The sequence below is a fragment of the Lates calcarifer genome, linkage group LG14, assembly GCF_001640805.2.
Source record: "Lates calcarifer isolate ASB-BC8 linkage group LG14, TLL_Latcal_v3, whole genome shotgun sequence".
Taxonomy (NCBI): Eukaryota; Metazoa; Chordata; class Actinopteri; family Centropomidae; genus Lates; species Lates calcarifer.
The window spans coordinates 11,539,403-11,556,552 of NC_066846.1; the positions used below are offsets into that span (position 1 = coordinate 11,539,403).

At 39.4% G+C, this 17,150-nt stretch overlaps 1 protein-coding gene and 1 long non-coding RNA gene across 3 annotated transcripts in view; both read left to right on the forward strand.

Moving 5' to 3' along the window:
* Positions 1-10,924, forward strand: part of zgc:162171 (uncharacterized protein LOC565931 homolog) — a 15,246-nt gene extending 4,322 nt beyond the window's left edge. The window contains exons 2-5 of the mRNA XM_051075469.1: positions 128-2,299; positions 6,175-6,305; positions 7,468-7,617; positions 8,931-10,924. Of these exons, the coding sequence (XP_050931426.1) occupies positions 2,107-2,299; positions 6,175-6,305; positions 7,468-7,617; positions 8,931-9,152 (696 nt within the window). The 5' untranslated portion in view covers positions 128-2,106 and the 3' untranslated portion in view covers positions 9,153-10,924. The remainder of the gene's footprint in view (positions 1-127; positions 2,300-6,174; positions 6,306-7,467; positions 7,618-8,930) is intronic.
* A 1,460-nt stretch (positions 10,925-12,384) lies between these two features.
* Positions 12,385-17,126, forward strand: LOC127143243 (uncharacterized). Of its 2 annotated transcripts, XR_007814534.1 has the most exons (4): positions 12,385-12,595; positions 13,315-13,397; positions 15,540-15,768; positions 16,029-17,126. It is a non-coding gene; the product is annotated as an uncharacterized LOC127143243 (long non-coding RNA). The 2 variants fall into 2 exon arrangements; XR_007814533.1 differs by having other exon boundaries at positions 15,540-17,126.
* The last annotated feature ends 24 nt before the right edge of the window (positions 17,127-17,150 follow it).

The following is a 17,150-nucleotide window of genomic DNA, read 5'->3' on the forward strand; positions in this document are numbered from 1 at the left end:
TAAGACAAAGTTTGTCCAAATGTAGAACAGTAAACAGTTCTTATAACCTTTCCTGGAAACAAGATTTCTTTGCGATCTTTCGGTTATTGAGACTAATTTTTATCTTTCTGTTCTGGGTCGACATCAGGAGAGCGTCACTCTCGTGCTCCACAAACCACGCTGAGGATTTTCAACATGGCTCCTGCTCCTGGTGAAAATGTTGTTTTACTAAAGGGAAGACTCTTCAAAGGAACACAGGTAAGTTTTAGAATCTATGTTTTTCAGTTGTTGTATCTATATTACCACTTCCTGTGTCGTTGCCGTTGGAGATGCTGTCCTGTTTGTCACCTGCTTCATCATTTCATGTCTTCCATGTGGCTTGCATCAGGAGGAAAATTAAATTATGTAATAATGTGGCAAAAACAGAATTCTCCTGTACATCACGAGGAAGAAAAGTGCACAGGCAAAGAGCGACATAGCAGTTCCTTATGAGCTTCACTGTTATATTTTCATATGTTTCTGTTATTGTTACCACCTTCGGTGCATTTCATGCCTATGTAAGTTTATTTATATATAGCACTTTTCATACACAAATGAAATTAAAATGTTTTACACAGTCCAAAAGAAACAAGAAAAGACAGAAATAAGAACATTTAAACAGAGCAAGTCTAAAAGAAGCAAATAGAAGTAATAGAATAATTAAATCAAATTTAATCAAAAGAGTTTTATTCTGTTATGAAACTACAAGGGAGCAAATCCATGCTCGCAGCATCGTTAGCACACATTAACCCTCCTGTTGTGTTTGGGTAAAATTTGACCTGTTTCAACTTCAAATATTTCATGAACATTATCCTTTTTATTGGAACAAGGCTTCAAAACAGCAATATAAACACAACAACCCTCACCCGTTTGGTGTGTTCCCTCAGGGTTAGGCCTATTGAGAGCCATTTCTGTTCCCCACTGCTGGGAACAGAAAACCCCTTTGATCAGTTCCCACAGTAGCCCATGAAGTGGGGAATCTTTCCAGTATGTGCTGTATAGAGCAGGGGAACATAGGACCTTGGGAACACCATGCCCTGGGAACATACGTCCCTGGGAGAGCACTTATGTAGAACTGGGGAACATAGAACCCAGGGCACATACGACCAAGGGAACATAGGAACTGGGGAACATAGGAATGACTCCAGCAACACACACACAAACAAAACAAAACAACAAAACACTTTCCCTCAGAAAACAGAAGAAAATCAAAACAATAAAACACTGATTCAATCAATACAATGTTTTAATGTATGAAAATACACTAACAAATGAGGAAACACATTAAACAGCATGACTCTGGATAAAAACACTAAAAGCTCATATGACTACACACACACACACACACACACACACACATACACTCACACTGTACGGGGGCGTGGTCATCCACACATGAAGCTCTAGCACAAACTGTTGTCAAGAGTCTCCCTCTCGCAGTTTGTCCTCTGAGGACATGGCAGCGGACCAAACAGCGGGAGGAGATGTGCACACACACCGCAGGCTAAAAACATCACTACACGTCGTTGTCAGTCTTCGGTTGTTTTCTTCTCTTTGACTCTGCCACGTTTCTTCTTTTTTTTTCACTTGACGACGCGGAGTTTTGCACGGAGCTGACTGAGACACGAAACGGGACGGTAACAATGCTAATGGACAACCAGAAGTGCAGTGTAGTCACAGACTGTTGTTGTGCGTCCTGTAAACTGAGTCTTTAGTGTCTTTAGTGCCAATGAGCGTTTAGTATTTGTTTTGAAAGTAACTTTTTTTGTAATTACATCTTAAATTGCAAACTTTGGCGCTTACAGAGCGGATTTAGTAGTTTTATTTATGTAAAATTTGCCTTGAAATCTTATTTTGGTCTCTATAATTAGCACTAAATAGTTCTCAAAGGGCTTATTTTTTCTCTAGGGTGGCAAAAATTACAAGTGTCACAAAGTATTTTGATTATTTGCCTCCACTCATGACTTCAGACCTGCCCTCATTGGCCAAACCCTCCGCATTTTGCAACTCTTTTTCATGCGGAACCCATAATTGGAGACCTCACTGTGCCGCCCGTTTCACGCGTTTGCGCTCTCAGCCGGAGCAGTGATGCAGCACGAGCGCCTGCTCAAAGTGTTGGTCATCGGAGATCTCGGAGTCGGTAAAACGTCCATCATAAAGCGCTACGTGCACCAGGTCTTCTCACAGCATTACCGGGCCACGATCGGAGTGGACTTCGCCCTCAAAGTGCTCAACTGGGATCACAAGACGGTGGTGCGGCTGCAGCTGTGGGACATCGCCGGTGAGTAAAAGTGTGGCTGTTTGCAGAGAGCAGGGATGTGCGGTGGGGAAATGAAGTATGAATGAGCTGTTATATCTCCTGATTGTGGCTTCTTATATTCAAATCGTTTTATTTTCATCTTATCTGCATAGTCAAATTGCTCATGTGACAATGATATGACAAAGTTAGGTTCATGTAATTCAAGAAAATCAGCTATAATTGGCTCCTGCATGTAGAAGATTTCTGTCCTAAATGTTCATGACTTTATACTTGTTATAATAGTTAAATATGACCAACATACAACGCATATGTGTTACTCAAATATGATGCTAAACAAACATAACATCAAGTATTAGATTATACTGTTAGTTTTAGGTTTGCAATTAACTGTTGTCGTCATGGTAACACTTATTTAGCAGCTGTAAGCAGCATGTAACTATTAACAACAAACATTTTGTGAGTAGATAAAAAGACACTTTAAGTGTTTGTCCTGTGAGCACATATTTTATCTGTTCATACAGCATTTATCTGTCCACAGGACTGTTGACAATATACTATAGAGTATTATGACCTGTGTCATCAATGTTTATGTACTATAAGTGCTCAATAAGGGGACTTAAAAATAACATTTCTGGTAATTATTTCTTTAACCGATTAATGGTAGTCAATAGTTTGTGTAGAATTCAAGGTGACATCTTCACATGCTTATTTTCTGTTTCAATCAAGAGTCCAAAACCCAAATATGTTCAATTATAGTGATATGTGACAAAGATTCTATGATAAGAGGCTGGAATTACAAATCATCTTACTTCTTTTTGCTTGAAAAATGATTGAAAGGTTTTGTTACAATCTACAGTGCACTTTAAATAGATTGTGGATTTTGTTCTAAATGTTCATGGCTCCACGAAGACTCATACATAGTCAAGAGGTTCATACGTCCTCTGAGCAGCGCTAGATCTTCAGGACGGTCTGGACGCAATCGGAAAGTGATGAGACAGGCCGACTGGGCTGGGGCTAGCTGGTTAGCATGCTAACTTCAGAAGAAGTAATAGAGGCAAAACACTTGTGTAGCATTTCCTCTAGACCAGTAAGTTAATAGCTGTTAATGCTAACGTTGGCTTTGTGGCAATAGCAGAAATTTACATATAGCACCTCTCTGTGCCAGAACAAATTAGCAAAGCGACACTCGGTCTAGTACAAGTCAAACAAGGAGAAAAAACCCTAAAATGTACAAACAGTAATCTGCATTTTCTCACTTGTCAACTGCATCTTGCTGACACATCCAACAATGACAACGCATGAAATGAGAAGTAACTGCCTAGGAAGTGTGGTTAACCTCCACTTCTGCAGAGGAGATGTTGAGCTTACCCTCCCTTACATCCCACTGCCGACTAGATTAGCTTATATAAAGAGAAAAGCTCTTTGTATTCATCTTATAAAACCATCATGTATCTATAATTGCCTGTAATTTGATAGCACATACTTTTCCTCCTCTCAGCTGTCTCTCTCGCACACATTAACGCACCCGGTAGTTTATCTTCCATCTCCTCTCGCTGAGCGTGTCAGTGTTGAGCAACATGATAGCTGATAAGAGCTGTCATTTACATGAAGTAGTTCGGCTCAGGCTGTTAGCCAGATGGACTTTAGACCAGCAACCAGTGATGACTTCACACTGGATATACACTGGGTCAATGGGTCTTCACCACACACACATGCTGAGTTGGCAGATTAACCTTGTTGCTGTGTGAAAGTGATAATTGCATCACTGTTTTGTGAGAGTGAGTGGATGTTTATCTGGATGAAGTCTCATAAAGCAGTAAAACGTCACGAGTGTTGGTGAGTGAAAATGCTGATTAACACCATCATATTTGCAATATTTTATTAGTTACAGGCATCAAAATAAAATTAGCAAGTAAAGTCAATTTCATCTGTTTATGCCCTTTATAATACAGTAAAGATTACAGATTTGTATTGGATCTGTCACTAAATAAAGACAGTTAGCTTGTAGTACGTAAAGATAGCCTGATCTTAACTCTCATTGCTGATAATCAGAACACTTCTAACTAGATTACAGCCACACAGGCAGGTACAGTAACACAAATAGATGAGCACTCTGTGGCTATACTCGCTGCAAGCTAATTGTCTTTAAGACCTAAAGCAAAACTTCCATTGGAAATCCAGCAATTTATCCTGAAACAGAGTTTCCAGAATACTTTTTCACAGTAAACAGCATCTGTACAGAGTAACTGTAGACAGTTAATAGCATCTCAAAGTCAGCATAATGAGGCATGTTGTGTGTTGTTTCAGTGTTTCTGGGTTGTAAACTGACCTAATGTCTACAGGAAAAAAAACTTTGGTCACTGATGTTAAACTTTGACCTCACGCTGTTAGCGCTGAGTCTCGCTCTCAGTCTTGGTGAGTGAAAGACAAAGATAGTATCTGTTGTTAGGAGACAGCTCTCAGACTCCTTGTGTGTGTGTGTGTGTGTGTGTGTGTGTGTTCAGTGTTTGGGCACATAATCCCAGGTTTTTTGTATCAGCTGTTTTCATAGGTCATGTGCAGTGTGTGTGTGTGTGTGTGTGTGTGTGTGTGTGTGTGTATGTATCAGATGTTCTCTTGCTGATTCACCACTATATTAGGATCATGTGGAGGAAGTTAGCTTCCAGGATAGAGACTTATTCATACGTTCAGTTACACACACGCACACACACAAACATGTTGCTTTCAGGGACATCACATAGACTTGAATTCATTTCCTGGAGATTTGTCCAAACCCAGACTTTAACCTCTGACTGAAGCAACATCTTATCTGGTCTTTAGACTGAAATTTATCCCCAAACACAGCCTATGATAGAGTCACACACACACACATGGTCATGCACATGCACTTATATTAAATAAAAGATGTGTTTTTCTGCATGCGCACATCCACTTTTAATCTGTGGCATTACTATTAAAAGGTGAATTTGTTGCATTTCATACTTTCTTATCTGCCAGCTCTGGTAAAAAGCAGCTGATATGAAACATATTCCAGTGAGAAACGACAGCTAAAGCAGTGACAATGCTAAAGCTAGCTCCACAGGTGGAGAGAAATGACCTGTGTCCAACAACATCACCTGACAGCACGAGCACACACATTATCTTTAAAAAAAAAAACTGCTGTTTGCTTGTGCAGTTTTAGTGTAAAGCCCTCCACAGCCTTCATAACATCCAGAGCTCAGATCAGATCTCTCCATCTAAAAGCTCATTCTGCTCTCTGAGCTCACACACAGGTGTTCTTCTTGCATTATTGAGCATTTTTCACACATTACATTTGTGATTTTTGCATTTTTAGGAATGAAAATAACTTTACATGTAAATCTCCTCTTAAGCTCTCAGTCAGTTTGGGTTGTTTTCTGCTCCTTGCCTCTGTGCACCGTATAACTGATGACAAAACCTGTTTATTTATCAGCCAAATATAATGTTTCACAGATCATAACATGTAAGTGTAATAAGGATGCAACTCAGCAGTGTGGGAGACATCAGCAGTAATAGTTTCTCTAAAAACGTAGGATTAAATGTTCTCTTTTACAAAATGTCACTTGTGAGACTTAAGTTAGAAAGTTAATAATCGTTTGAGTCATTTTTTTTAAGCAAAAATATCAAACATACTCTAACATTTTGCTAGGGAAAAGAGAGTTCATGTCTACAATAATGTTTATTTCAGTTTCAGTGTGAAAGACTCACTACATTTGAAGTTGTAATCAAGTTTAGCTTCGAGCTAAGAATATTTTCAGGTGTCTAATCGAGTTTTATGAAGCCACAGATGGGCTCTGGTGTTGCAGCGCAGCCTCAAAGTATAAAGTCTCTGAAACTCCCAAATGGTTGTTTCATTTTTTTCCCAATTTCTTCAACAGGGCAGGAACGCTATGGCAACATGACCCGTGTGTACTACAGAGAGGCTGTGGGGGCCCTCGTCGTCTTCGACATGACCAGACTGTCCACGTTTCAGGCCATCCTCAAGTGGAAAGGAGACCTGGACTCGAAGGTAAAACTGAGATCAAAAAGAGAAAGAGAAGATGGAGGATTGAGGGATGAAAAAAGGCAGGAGGACTTGAGGAACAAGAGAAGGACAGAGGGAAGGAATGAGGTAGAAAAGGACTTGAGAAGGACCAAATATATCTAAAGTATAATCGTTTTAGTTTTTGGGACTGTAAGTGGAGAGAACTCTCTTATTGATTTTACAATAAGCAAATATCATTAAAACAATATTACACCTAACTTGCATGTTAAACACTCAAACCTCTGTAGCTCAAAACAACTGTAAGGAGTGAGTGTTTTTAGTCACAAAATGCTGATTTTTGCTGGAATATTCCCTTCACCTATAAAGCTGGCACATTCTTTACGTTGTCTTGCATCAGCGTTTCCCCTCCACTTTATCTTGTCTACTTCTGCCCCAGTCATGACTAGCCACATTACCCAGAAGTTCTTTTAATAACCTCAACAGACAAAGTGTGAACTTGTTTCACTGAACTGAAACTGAGTAAAGAGCACCAGAGAGCATATTCTAATCTCATGTATTGTAAATGCAACAATGGCTGAAGCTCGTAGAAAGCGACCATCATCACCACCTGCTCCCGGCAAGAAACCACGTTCAACGGTAGAGAAAACAAATAGTTATGTTTATGTTATGCAACCAAGCATCTTCTCTTCAATTTACATAACTTTATTGTCTCCTCAAGAGAAAACCTACGGTGCAGCAGGTACTTGAAGCACAACAGACGACATGTGCCATACACAGTAAACAAACATGAAAAAAGAAACAAAAACCAACTGTAAATGTGACAACACCAGGCCAAAGACCAAGAAGCAGGAGACCAAATGGCAAAAGCTGTAAGAGTACATACACACAAAGGAGAAATCAATAGAACGACCTGATTTTGGTTAAATATCTCAAGTTGTGCAAAGCAGGGTCTCACCACTTCAAGTCATCTGACTCTCAAAGGACGACTAAGAGTCGAAAATAACAGAGGTTACAGGGCTCTTTTATAACATTATTAGATAAGACGCCCAGAGTCGGCAAGAGATGGGGTCAGAAAAGAGTCGGGGCCTGGATCCTCAGTCATTTCCTTTGAGCTGTAAGAGTTCCTTATTTCGAGGCAAACGTTTGCATTTCATTCTGTCACCCATCTTCCCTCTGGCTCTCTCAGGTCGCTCTGACCAATGGGAGGCCAGTTCCAGCCGTTCTACTCGCCAATAAGTGCGACCAGCGTCGTCACGGTTTGTGCCCCAAACTGCCCAAACTGGAGAACTTTTCCAGAGAGTACGGTTTCGTCGGCTGGTATGAAACCTCTGCCAAGGTAAGACCTGATTTTGTTCTGTGTGTCTTTGAGGCCTTCAGAATAAAATATTGTTTGAAACAGTGAACTCTCACTCGTGTCCTCTCTTATTTTCCTCTGTAAACAAACATCACTGCTTATTTTCTCTGTCCATTGCCTTCTGTCTCACCCACTCTTCTGTAAATTCAATTAGCTGCTCGTTCCTTTCTATGTTTAGTCCGGTTCGTCGTTCTCTCCCTGCTCTACGTCTTCATACTCCTCTGGCCTCATCAGTGTCTGTCTTTGTGTTTTCAAAACTGCACTCGTCAACAGTTTAATAGGTGGAAGAGAAAAAAAAAAACACTTGTCTCAACTGTCAAAATCACATCGTTGTTAGCAGCAAGTGTTTTCTACACAGAGGAAGTGCCACATTTACAAAACGTACTCCTGAAGAAAGTTAGACTCTGAAAAGTACATCGACTTCTGGGTTATTAATATGAAGTCCAGTCACACAGCTGCCTCTTGTTGTTATTTGCAGCTGCCAGCGTGTTGCAAAGATCTGTAGACCAGAGGCTTAATGTGCTACATCTGTGTTGATTAGATTTTATTTATCTACTTATTCAGTTGACCTTTAATTGAAGATGCAAGTTTTTTATAGCTCGCAGTGAGGACCCTTTATAGCCTTCATCTCGTCTCTGAGTCAGAGTCATTCCTATGTTCCACAATAGGAACATTACAAAGGTTCTATGCTCCCCAGCTCTGGATTCACTTAACGTGGCATGGACCACTGGAGCCATCAAAGATCCCCAGTGCTGCCGTATGTCCATGTTTTCAGAGCTTTAACATGCTCGTACATGGACAAAAACATGTTCATCTCAGGCTAATTTAGAAAAAAACAGACCAGTTATTTAAGAAAATAAGATTTATTTATTTATTTTTGATGATGGTCCACATCAATGGATGCAAAGTTGACATATGGAGTGTTTGTTGGTCTTACACTAAAAACTAAAACTTTTACTAAAACATACAAAATTCAGAAACCAGATTTTTTTTTTCAGAATATTAGAAGCCTGAACTTTTTTTTTTTTTGTACTCACCCGGAAACAAAAGTTTTTGTGGATGAGGAAAACAGAGATTTTGAAAATGCAGAATTAGCTGATATAACGTTTTGTTGTTTTCCAACCCAAATGGGAAGAGAAAGAGATTTAGCCATTCTCCCATTGACCAAGCTTTTCAGTATAGACAGAGTTGTTTATATAAACAACCAGAAACACTAATCTGAACCTCTCTTCTCTCTCCCTCTCTTCGCCTCCGTTATTCTTCTCTAACCCTTAACCCTTAACCTCTCTTTCCAGGACAACACCAATATCGATGCAGCCATCACGTGTCTGGTGAAAAGCATCATGTCCGTGGAGGAGGAGAGATCCTTGAGCGAAGCTGCCAGCGCCGCCGGTAAAAGCGAACCAGAGGGCAGCGTTCTTGTTCTGCCTCGCTTCGATTACGATGTGAAGGAGAAAGGACTCGGTGGATGTTCAGGATGCCCTTCGCTTAAACCCAGAGACAGAGACAGTGACTGAAAGAGGGAGGGATGGGTCTGAACCAAGAGACTGGAAGGAGACAGAGAGAGGAGTGTGGAGATTACTTTACTGAATAATTAATATGTTGTAACTTAAAGTTGCATCCTCTTCCTCCGCCCTCACAAATGCTTTTCTTCAGAAGAGATGTCAGAAGAAACAGTTAAACAGTTCAGGATTTGAATGAAGAAGATTTGAAATAGCTAAAGAAATTGTGCAAAAAATCTTTCATACTGAAAACTTGTTTTTAAAATATTTTATAGCTTTGGAAGAAAACGTGACTCACAGCAACATTTTTAAACGCACAACACCTTGATTACAGAGCTGAATTTCTTGTTTCATGACAGAATTTAGTCCGTTTCACTTGTGAAGACCATATTGAAAACTACTTGTTAAGTATCTTATATTCCTAAAAATCTCTCACACATCTTCTCGCCAAAGCATTTTGAAGGTCTTTTATTTTAGTTGTTTTAATGCTTTTGCTGGAGCAAAAATATCAGCAGATGTTATTATGCTTTAAATATCAGAAAACCAGCATGTTTTATTTAAAAGACAAAAAAATAGTTTTTAAAATTATATCTCTAGGATTTTGTCTTTAAATTTAGCAGTAGCTGCCATGGCACAGTGCATGAAAGCAGCTACTTAAGTGTTTTGTTGATTTATTGATATTTTATATAATAATTTAAAATAAGTTTGCTTTGTGTTTAGAGTATGAGTTAACAGTATTTAACTGGCACAAGATGGTCTGACAAGTGTAACTACAGGGCTAACAAACACGGTTCGAGACTTAATTTTGATGTTTTGCTTTTTTGTATTTTAAAACAGCATTGTGCGCGTGTGCTAGCTAATGTTAGCGGTGCTGCCGCCATCATCAGGTCAAAAGTTTTGCTTGGTTTATGACCAAACACGTGCAAAACTAATGACATCCTCAATAGTCTCAGATGTACTTTGTTTTGTGCTGATTAGCAAATATTAGCAAAGTGCGCTAAACTGAGATGGAGACTGTGGTAAACCTGCTAAACATCAGCATGTTAGCACTGTTACTAGCATTAGCATGTAGCTGAAAGCACTACAGCTTCACAGAACCGCCAGCGCAGTTATAGTCTTTTGTGGTGTAGTCTCATTACAGCAGAAAAACAGTGGTCTTGTGGTATATGTTTACGTCAGTTAGCGCAGTATTATCACTCTGAAATTCCCTTAGTTACAATACAGATGTTACAGTAGATTGCTACAACTGTGGTTTTATAACAAACGTGGTAGCTGCAACTGCATGCTAATATTTCACCAAGCAAATAGGCCTGTCCTTTTTGTGTGGGCTAATCTGAGGTCAGTTTTTGTTGTTGTTGTTGTTGTTGTTGTACAGACAACATAAAGCATTCTTTCAGTTTAAGCAGAGGTCAGCAGCAATTGGCTGAAGGTCAGTGCAGCTCAGGTCAAAGTTTAACAAGTTTGAGCATTCGGATGACCGCTGCAGACATCCACAAAAAGTCATAGCAGTGCCCCACATTATACAGTAATGCAGAAACTGGTTTTCTGCAATAATATGAATTTATTCCACACAAACTTCTTGCTTTTTTAAAGTGACATGTAATAAGTTCATGTCTAGTGTTCGATTATTCAGTCGTTGTTCACTCACCTCTTGGCCGTAAACCAGGAACGACAACAGAATAAGAGTCCCGTCTCTGCCGCACTCATTTTCACTCATTTCATTGTGTTTTCCTCTTTTACTCACACGTGTATTGCTCTGTAATTAAAAGCTTGAAAATCTACTCTAATTATATGGGAGCGTGTGTTTTTGTGTGCGTATGTGTGCTGCTCAGCTCAGTTTTCTCCACTTGCAGCTCTGCCTGATGGGCGAAGCACTGTAATTTTGTGCCCACCCATGTGAATATCTCCACTCACCTGTGCCAGAGTGCAGATAATACTCACCCTCCCTGGGAGACGGTGTTTCTCTTGTTTTGGTTTTTTTCATCATCATCTGATTCTTGCAGCATCCTGTGTTTATAATCCACGCTCAGTCTGGAAACGTTCTCCTTAAGTGTGCTATAAATGCTTCGCAGGAGAAGAATAAGTAAATTTTTTTGAGAAAAGAAACCACTGCTCAGATTGCCTGATAAGTGATGAAAACATGGATCTCAACAGTGCAGGTAACAGGATGAAACTGTTATGTTTTTCAGCATATTTCATGTCTGTTTTGTCCATTTCTTTTTCCATCCAACAAACAAAACAAAGCTCTACAGCTTCACTTTTCCTTTTTGTATTTGAAGAAGAAAGTAATTGGCTGAAGCAAAAAAAAACATGGACTGCAGAGTATCGAATCCTACATTAAATGGACAGTAACATCTCTCCACAGCAGTATGTTATTTTTCACAACCTTACAGTGGCTCCTGCCTTTACTTCATCCTGCATCTTAACAGAAACAGCGCTGCATTAAAGTTAAATGTATCAAGAAATTTAAATGTGTCGTCTCTTAGCTCAGAAATAAGGAAGTAAACAGAACATGTAACCTCTGCTGTTCAGCTTGGTTTGGATTAGATTACACTATCTAAGATTCTTTGGGTAGTTCTAGTTATGAATGTAACTTGCAAGTAAGAATGGGTAGAGTCCAAAGAAAAGAAAATATGAATCATTTTTTGAAAAAGTTGAACCTAAAATTCAACCTTCTCTTGCCACCCAAATAATTTTGTACAGTCCTTAAATGAACTGCATTGTGACAACGCTCATTTTATGTGCAAAAATAAAAAGTTAACCATCACCTCCTCCTCCGCCTCGGTCATATCTTTTCAAAGTGCGACCCCAGGCAATTATCAGTCTCTGTGTGTGTGTGTGTGTGTGTGTGTGAGTGAGTGGTTTGAGCCACTAGAGGGAGCGATGAGCTGTTGTTTCGGTAAAAAGTGGAGAGCGTTTACACACACTGATTTCCACCTGAAAGCTGTGTTTGATGTGGTGTTTGGGTGATTTATATGTTGCATTTATTTCCTGACTGTTGCATCTTTCTCTTCCTCTCTCTCTCTCTCTCTCTCTCTCTCTGCTCGTCTGTCACCCCTGCTGGTGAAGGAGTGAAACCTGTTACAGCTCTTATTGCCCCAGTGGCTTCTATTTTTGGATGTAAGCTCCTGCCCTCTCCTCTCTCTCTCTCTGTCGTTCCCTCTCTCATCCCTCCTCTGTTTTCCTGTTGTTATTGATTCCCATCCTGTCATCTCAGGTCTCCCCTCAGCTTTTTGCATTAGTAACAGAGATCACTGTCAATTCCCTCAGACAAGGAGACGGTCGTCGCCTGAGCAGAGACTGGCTTCACAAACCTCCCCGCTGAATTGATTTGTTTCTCCTCTGTCCTCTGGAGAAGAAATGGACTACTGGCATCTGCTTTTGTTGCTTGCTGGAGAAACCTGTTGCACCTCAGAGGACTGTCTACAGTGAAAGACGGATTTCTCACATTTTATTCTGTGAGTTGAGAGAAGAAAATCTCTCTCTTTTTTGTTTTACATGAACACTTCTTGTTTCCACTGTCTTCTCATGCATCCATCTTGTTCTTTTCCATCTTTGTGAGTTCAAATCTTCATCTTCTCAGTTATAATCACATTATTTAAAGTGTGTGATTTGTAGATGAAAAGGTTTGTGTGTTTTATAGCATAATTAAGATTGTAGGCTTGTTTACTCCTGTTGTTACTGTGCTAAGAACTTAGATTTTCTTGTTTTTTGTGTAAAAGGTTGATTCAGTTCATGAATGATTACAGCACATTTCAGTGCTTTCAATTTTAGTTAACTTTTTTTTAACATTTAGAACAGATTCTGATTTTTTTTAAGGATTATATCTTTCAAAATAAAATCCTCAGCAGGCTTATTTTTTCTTGTTGCATTTCTATTTGCATTTCAAAAAGCTGAGTTTCTTCACACCTCTACATGAATTATAAATAGGCTGCTTTTCTTGTCTGCATTTCCATATCACAATATACCTGAGATAAATATGTTTGTTATATGTATGCCAGGTAGGAGCCACTATGGATTAACATCAGCATTCAAACTCTGTTGTTAATTTGATTTTGAATGACAAATTATGTCGTCATCCAATCAAATTAATCCCAACTAATAAATGATGAGGTTCTTTCACAGCCGCATGAGGCAGGTAATGTCACTTATTACTGGTAATCTTGTGTCTTCCCAGTGAACCCCAGTCCACCATGAAGGTGACAGTTGCTGCTGTGAAGATCTTAATGAGTCTGCTGCTGATTTTACACTCCAGTAGAGGTGCGTGGCTCTAAGTGGCTACCTGGCGATCCTGTGTGTGTCTACTTCTAGTCTCAAGACGTCCATGTAGTTAATTATTTACATATTCAAAGTGCTTAATGGAGGCATTTATTTATCTAAAACATTTAAAATGAAGTATGTTTAATTACATTAAGACAAGAAAAATGACCACATAAATAGAAGAGATTCAAATTTTTTATTCAGGAAGCTTGTCCCACAGGTGGAACAGCAGAGAACCTATGAGCTGCCTCACCTTGCTTTGTTTTGATTCTGGGATCACTGATGCACATGTAATTTCACTCACACTGCGAACGCAAGAAAAGTACCTCTGCATCAATCAGAACCACCTTTTTACTGTAATTAACTAACTTGATTACAATCTGTAGTGCCGTGTTCATGCTGTGAAATATAATCTTCCATCCAAATAGTAAGTCAAGTAATTTTAATTTTATAGCCAGAACATAAAGTATGTCTCAGATCAGGTTTATGTGGATTCAGAAGCACGGCTCTGGTAGAAGTTCAAAACAGTTCATCAGTTCAACAAGCTGATGGGACTGTTGAGAGAAGGGTGGAGAAAAGATGACAGCAGAGTGATCCATGAAGCAGGATGACACACATACAACAAACAGATAAGGAGGGAAAAATGCAGCAAACAAACCATTTAAATTGATAAATGGATTAAAAGTTTAAATATAGATTTCAGTCAGAACCAATGAACCACGTTTAATTGTAACAGCAGAAATGGTTTTATTAGAGCTTCTGCTGGATTTTCATTTTCTTCTACTGAACATTAATTAAAAAGTTTAAAAAAAATAAATAAACATGTCCACTTTTGTGCAATTTAATGTAAAAATGCATTTAATATTTTTTCTGTGTCGATCTTCTGTCTACATTTGAATGAATGAAACAAATATTTGCAGTGATTGCATGTCTACATATCTACATATGGCTGTCATCTGATAACCCTTCCAATAACACACTTTCCCGCAGTGAGAAACCAATCTTCTGTTGCTTCTGACTCTCTCAGTTGAGAGCTTATTAAATGCTTCAGATCACACACCATTATGGGTGGATTAACCTGTGAGGACGCCTCGGTGCACTGTGCATGCACCCTGTCAGCTACAAGTACCCTTTAAATGCAGTGATGTAGGGTCTCTGTGGTGGCACTGCATGAATTTCAATTGTCCTTGATTAGATGATAGCATTCATGACACACACTGCATAAAACAATGTGCACTGATTGGTTCTTCTTGCCTTGTTTATGTGAATTCCCACTTTCTGTCTGCCGCTCTATCTCTCAGGAACACTTGCTTAAACTCTTAGCCCTGCTAGCCCCTGAGATGGCAGTGAGGTTTCAGCTGGTCAACTCAATGAATTTGATCCAGAATTAAATATCTCAACAAGTACTTGATGGATTGCCTTGAAATTCGAGGTCCAGAGGAGATGAATTTCTGCGAGTTTCTGTAGCAACACCATGGTTTTTTAGTGAAATGGATGAACATTCATGGTCTCCTTAGGATGAACCGTAATAACTTTGATGACTACTTGAGTAAATGGATTGGCTCAACATGTGTACAGACATTCATGGCTCCCAGATGATGTATCCTAACTGATTTGGTGACTTTTTCTACACCCCCTCTGAGTCTGACACTTTTAGTTTTGAGTGAAATGTCTCAACAGCTTTTGTATGGATTGTCTTGAAATTTAAGACACACATTCATGTTCCCCAGAGGGTGAACTGTATCAGCTTCATTTATCAGTTTTCATCTAGCACCACATCAAAATTAAAAGTCCTGGTTTATGACCCTCTGTGTTTAGTTAGATTAGCAAATGTTAGCATGCTAAATTGCTAATCTAAAATGGTGGACATGGTTAACTACACATCAACGTGTTAGCATTGTTTCAGTTGTCCAGTTCGTGGAGTTTCTTTCTCCTTTTCGTCCTTATTTAGGATTGTAGGATAGAAATCTAAACGTTTGTCATATGCTAGCATTCAGTCTAAAGCACTGCTGTTCCAACATACAGTCTCAGAGCTGCTGGCACTCCTGCAGACTTTAGTGTGTACTCAGTCTTGCCTTACGTCAGCCCTTCATGAAGCCTCTCTCTGTGACCACGTTCTCCTTTTTCCTCTTCTACTTTTAGCCCAGAACTCCAGCGATGACTCCATGTACACCTCCCTCATCATGCTGTTGAGTGTGAGCCCTCAGTCCCTCGTCAGCCTCCTGCTGCTGGGTCTCACCGTCATCTTGTCCAGCGTCGTCTACATATGGGTCCTCAGATACGTTTGCATCGGCTGCTGCCAGCCCATTCCGGTCGGCACTGAGTCACAAGCTCTGGCTGGGATTGTGTGAAGCCATCAGGTCCTGTTTGAGTGAGTTACAGTATTAGTCACTCATAGGCCCACTAAGTCACACAGGTAAAAATTACATTCTTCACACCTGTGAATTAGTTCTATTCACCAGACAGACGGGACTGTAATATAAAAAAAAATGGCATCTCACATGTTAAATATGTGACAATAATGTTGCTTTGAGTTTTTAGAAAACACTTCTTTTTATACTTGTGTAAATTTTACATCTTCACACTTGAATTGTAACCTCTGAATCCCTGACCTGTAATTTTTTTTCTCAGTGATTCAGTTGATGGTAGTTGCCCAAGCTGAAAAATAGCAGCGGCAAGATAAAAAACAGAGACGTCATCTTCCCGGACACGAGCCAGAAAAATTACCTTTTACATTTAAACGATTGTTCCCTAAACCTAAATAAATAGTCTTTGTGTCTAAACCTAACCAAACCACGACTGCTCCACAACTTTAACCTTCTAATAAAGGTCTGGTACGCCTGCTCTTGGTACGCACCTATGGGTCGTATCCAAGGGGAGGGAGAACTGGTGATGAGAGTCAAAGGCTGTAAAACCAAAACAATGAGCTGAAAGACGCTAAAATGCTCCGTAGCGCTGAGGGGAACTGCAGAGTTGTAATAATTCTCAACAGGTTTGTCACTATGAGTGACACCTTTCCATTACATGTAGTCATTTAACCCATCGTTGATGTAAAAATATTTATTAGTGCAGCTTTAATATTTTCTAGTGTGACTTCATTTGAAATTTATTGTCTCAAAACAGCTGCTTTGTGCTCTCAAACTAAACCAGCTGTTAAAAAATACATGTAATGATTGTTATAACCTCACAATATTCATATGTAAGAGTGGATTCAGTATCCGTAACCACCTCAATACCAAAACACTCTGCAACCAGAGTAGCCCCGACAACCTGTAATTTCAGCTCTTACTGCTGCAGTTTGACACTGATTCTAAGTTTGTGAGCACATAGTAAGTGATTTAAGAGGCTGTATTTCTAATTTCACTTTAACCGTTTTTTCTCCTGACGCCTTCTAGGCTCCATATGAAGTCCATATACAATCGACTTGAGCAATTTGTTTGTCGGTAAACATGTTTGCCTTCAGTTTTGTCCTTCTGAAAAAAAAAAAAAAACATTCTCTATTTATTTCCTGTACATGTGCAGAATGAATTGAAGATACAAGGACGAGGCACTGGATGGTTTATATATATATATAAATATATGAAATAATGCAAAGACATTCTCACACCTCATACCTCTATCTTTGAGGTACACACACACATGCAGCGATGTGTTGTACGCTCTACTCTGTTCTATTCTATTGGTCGAATAAATCCTGTGTACGTGAAAAGCTGCTCTCTGACTCTCAGTGCTGCCTGAATAGGTCTACGAAAA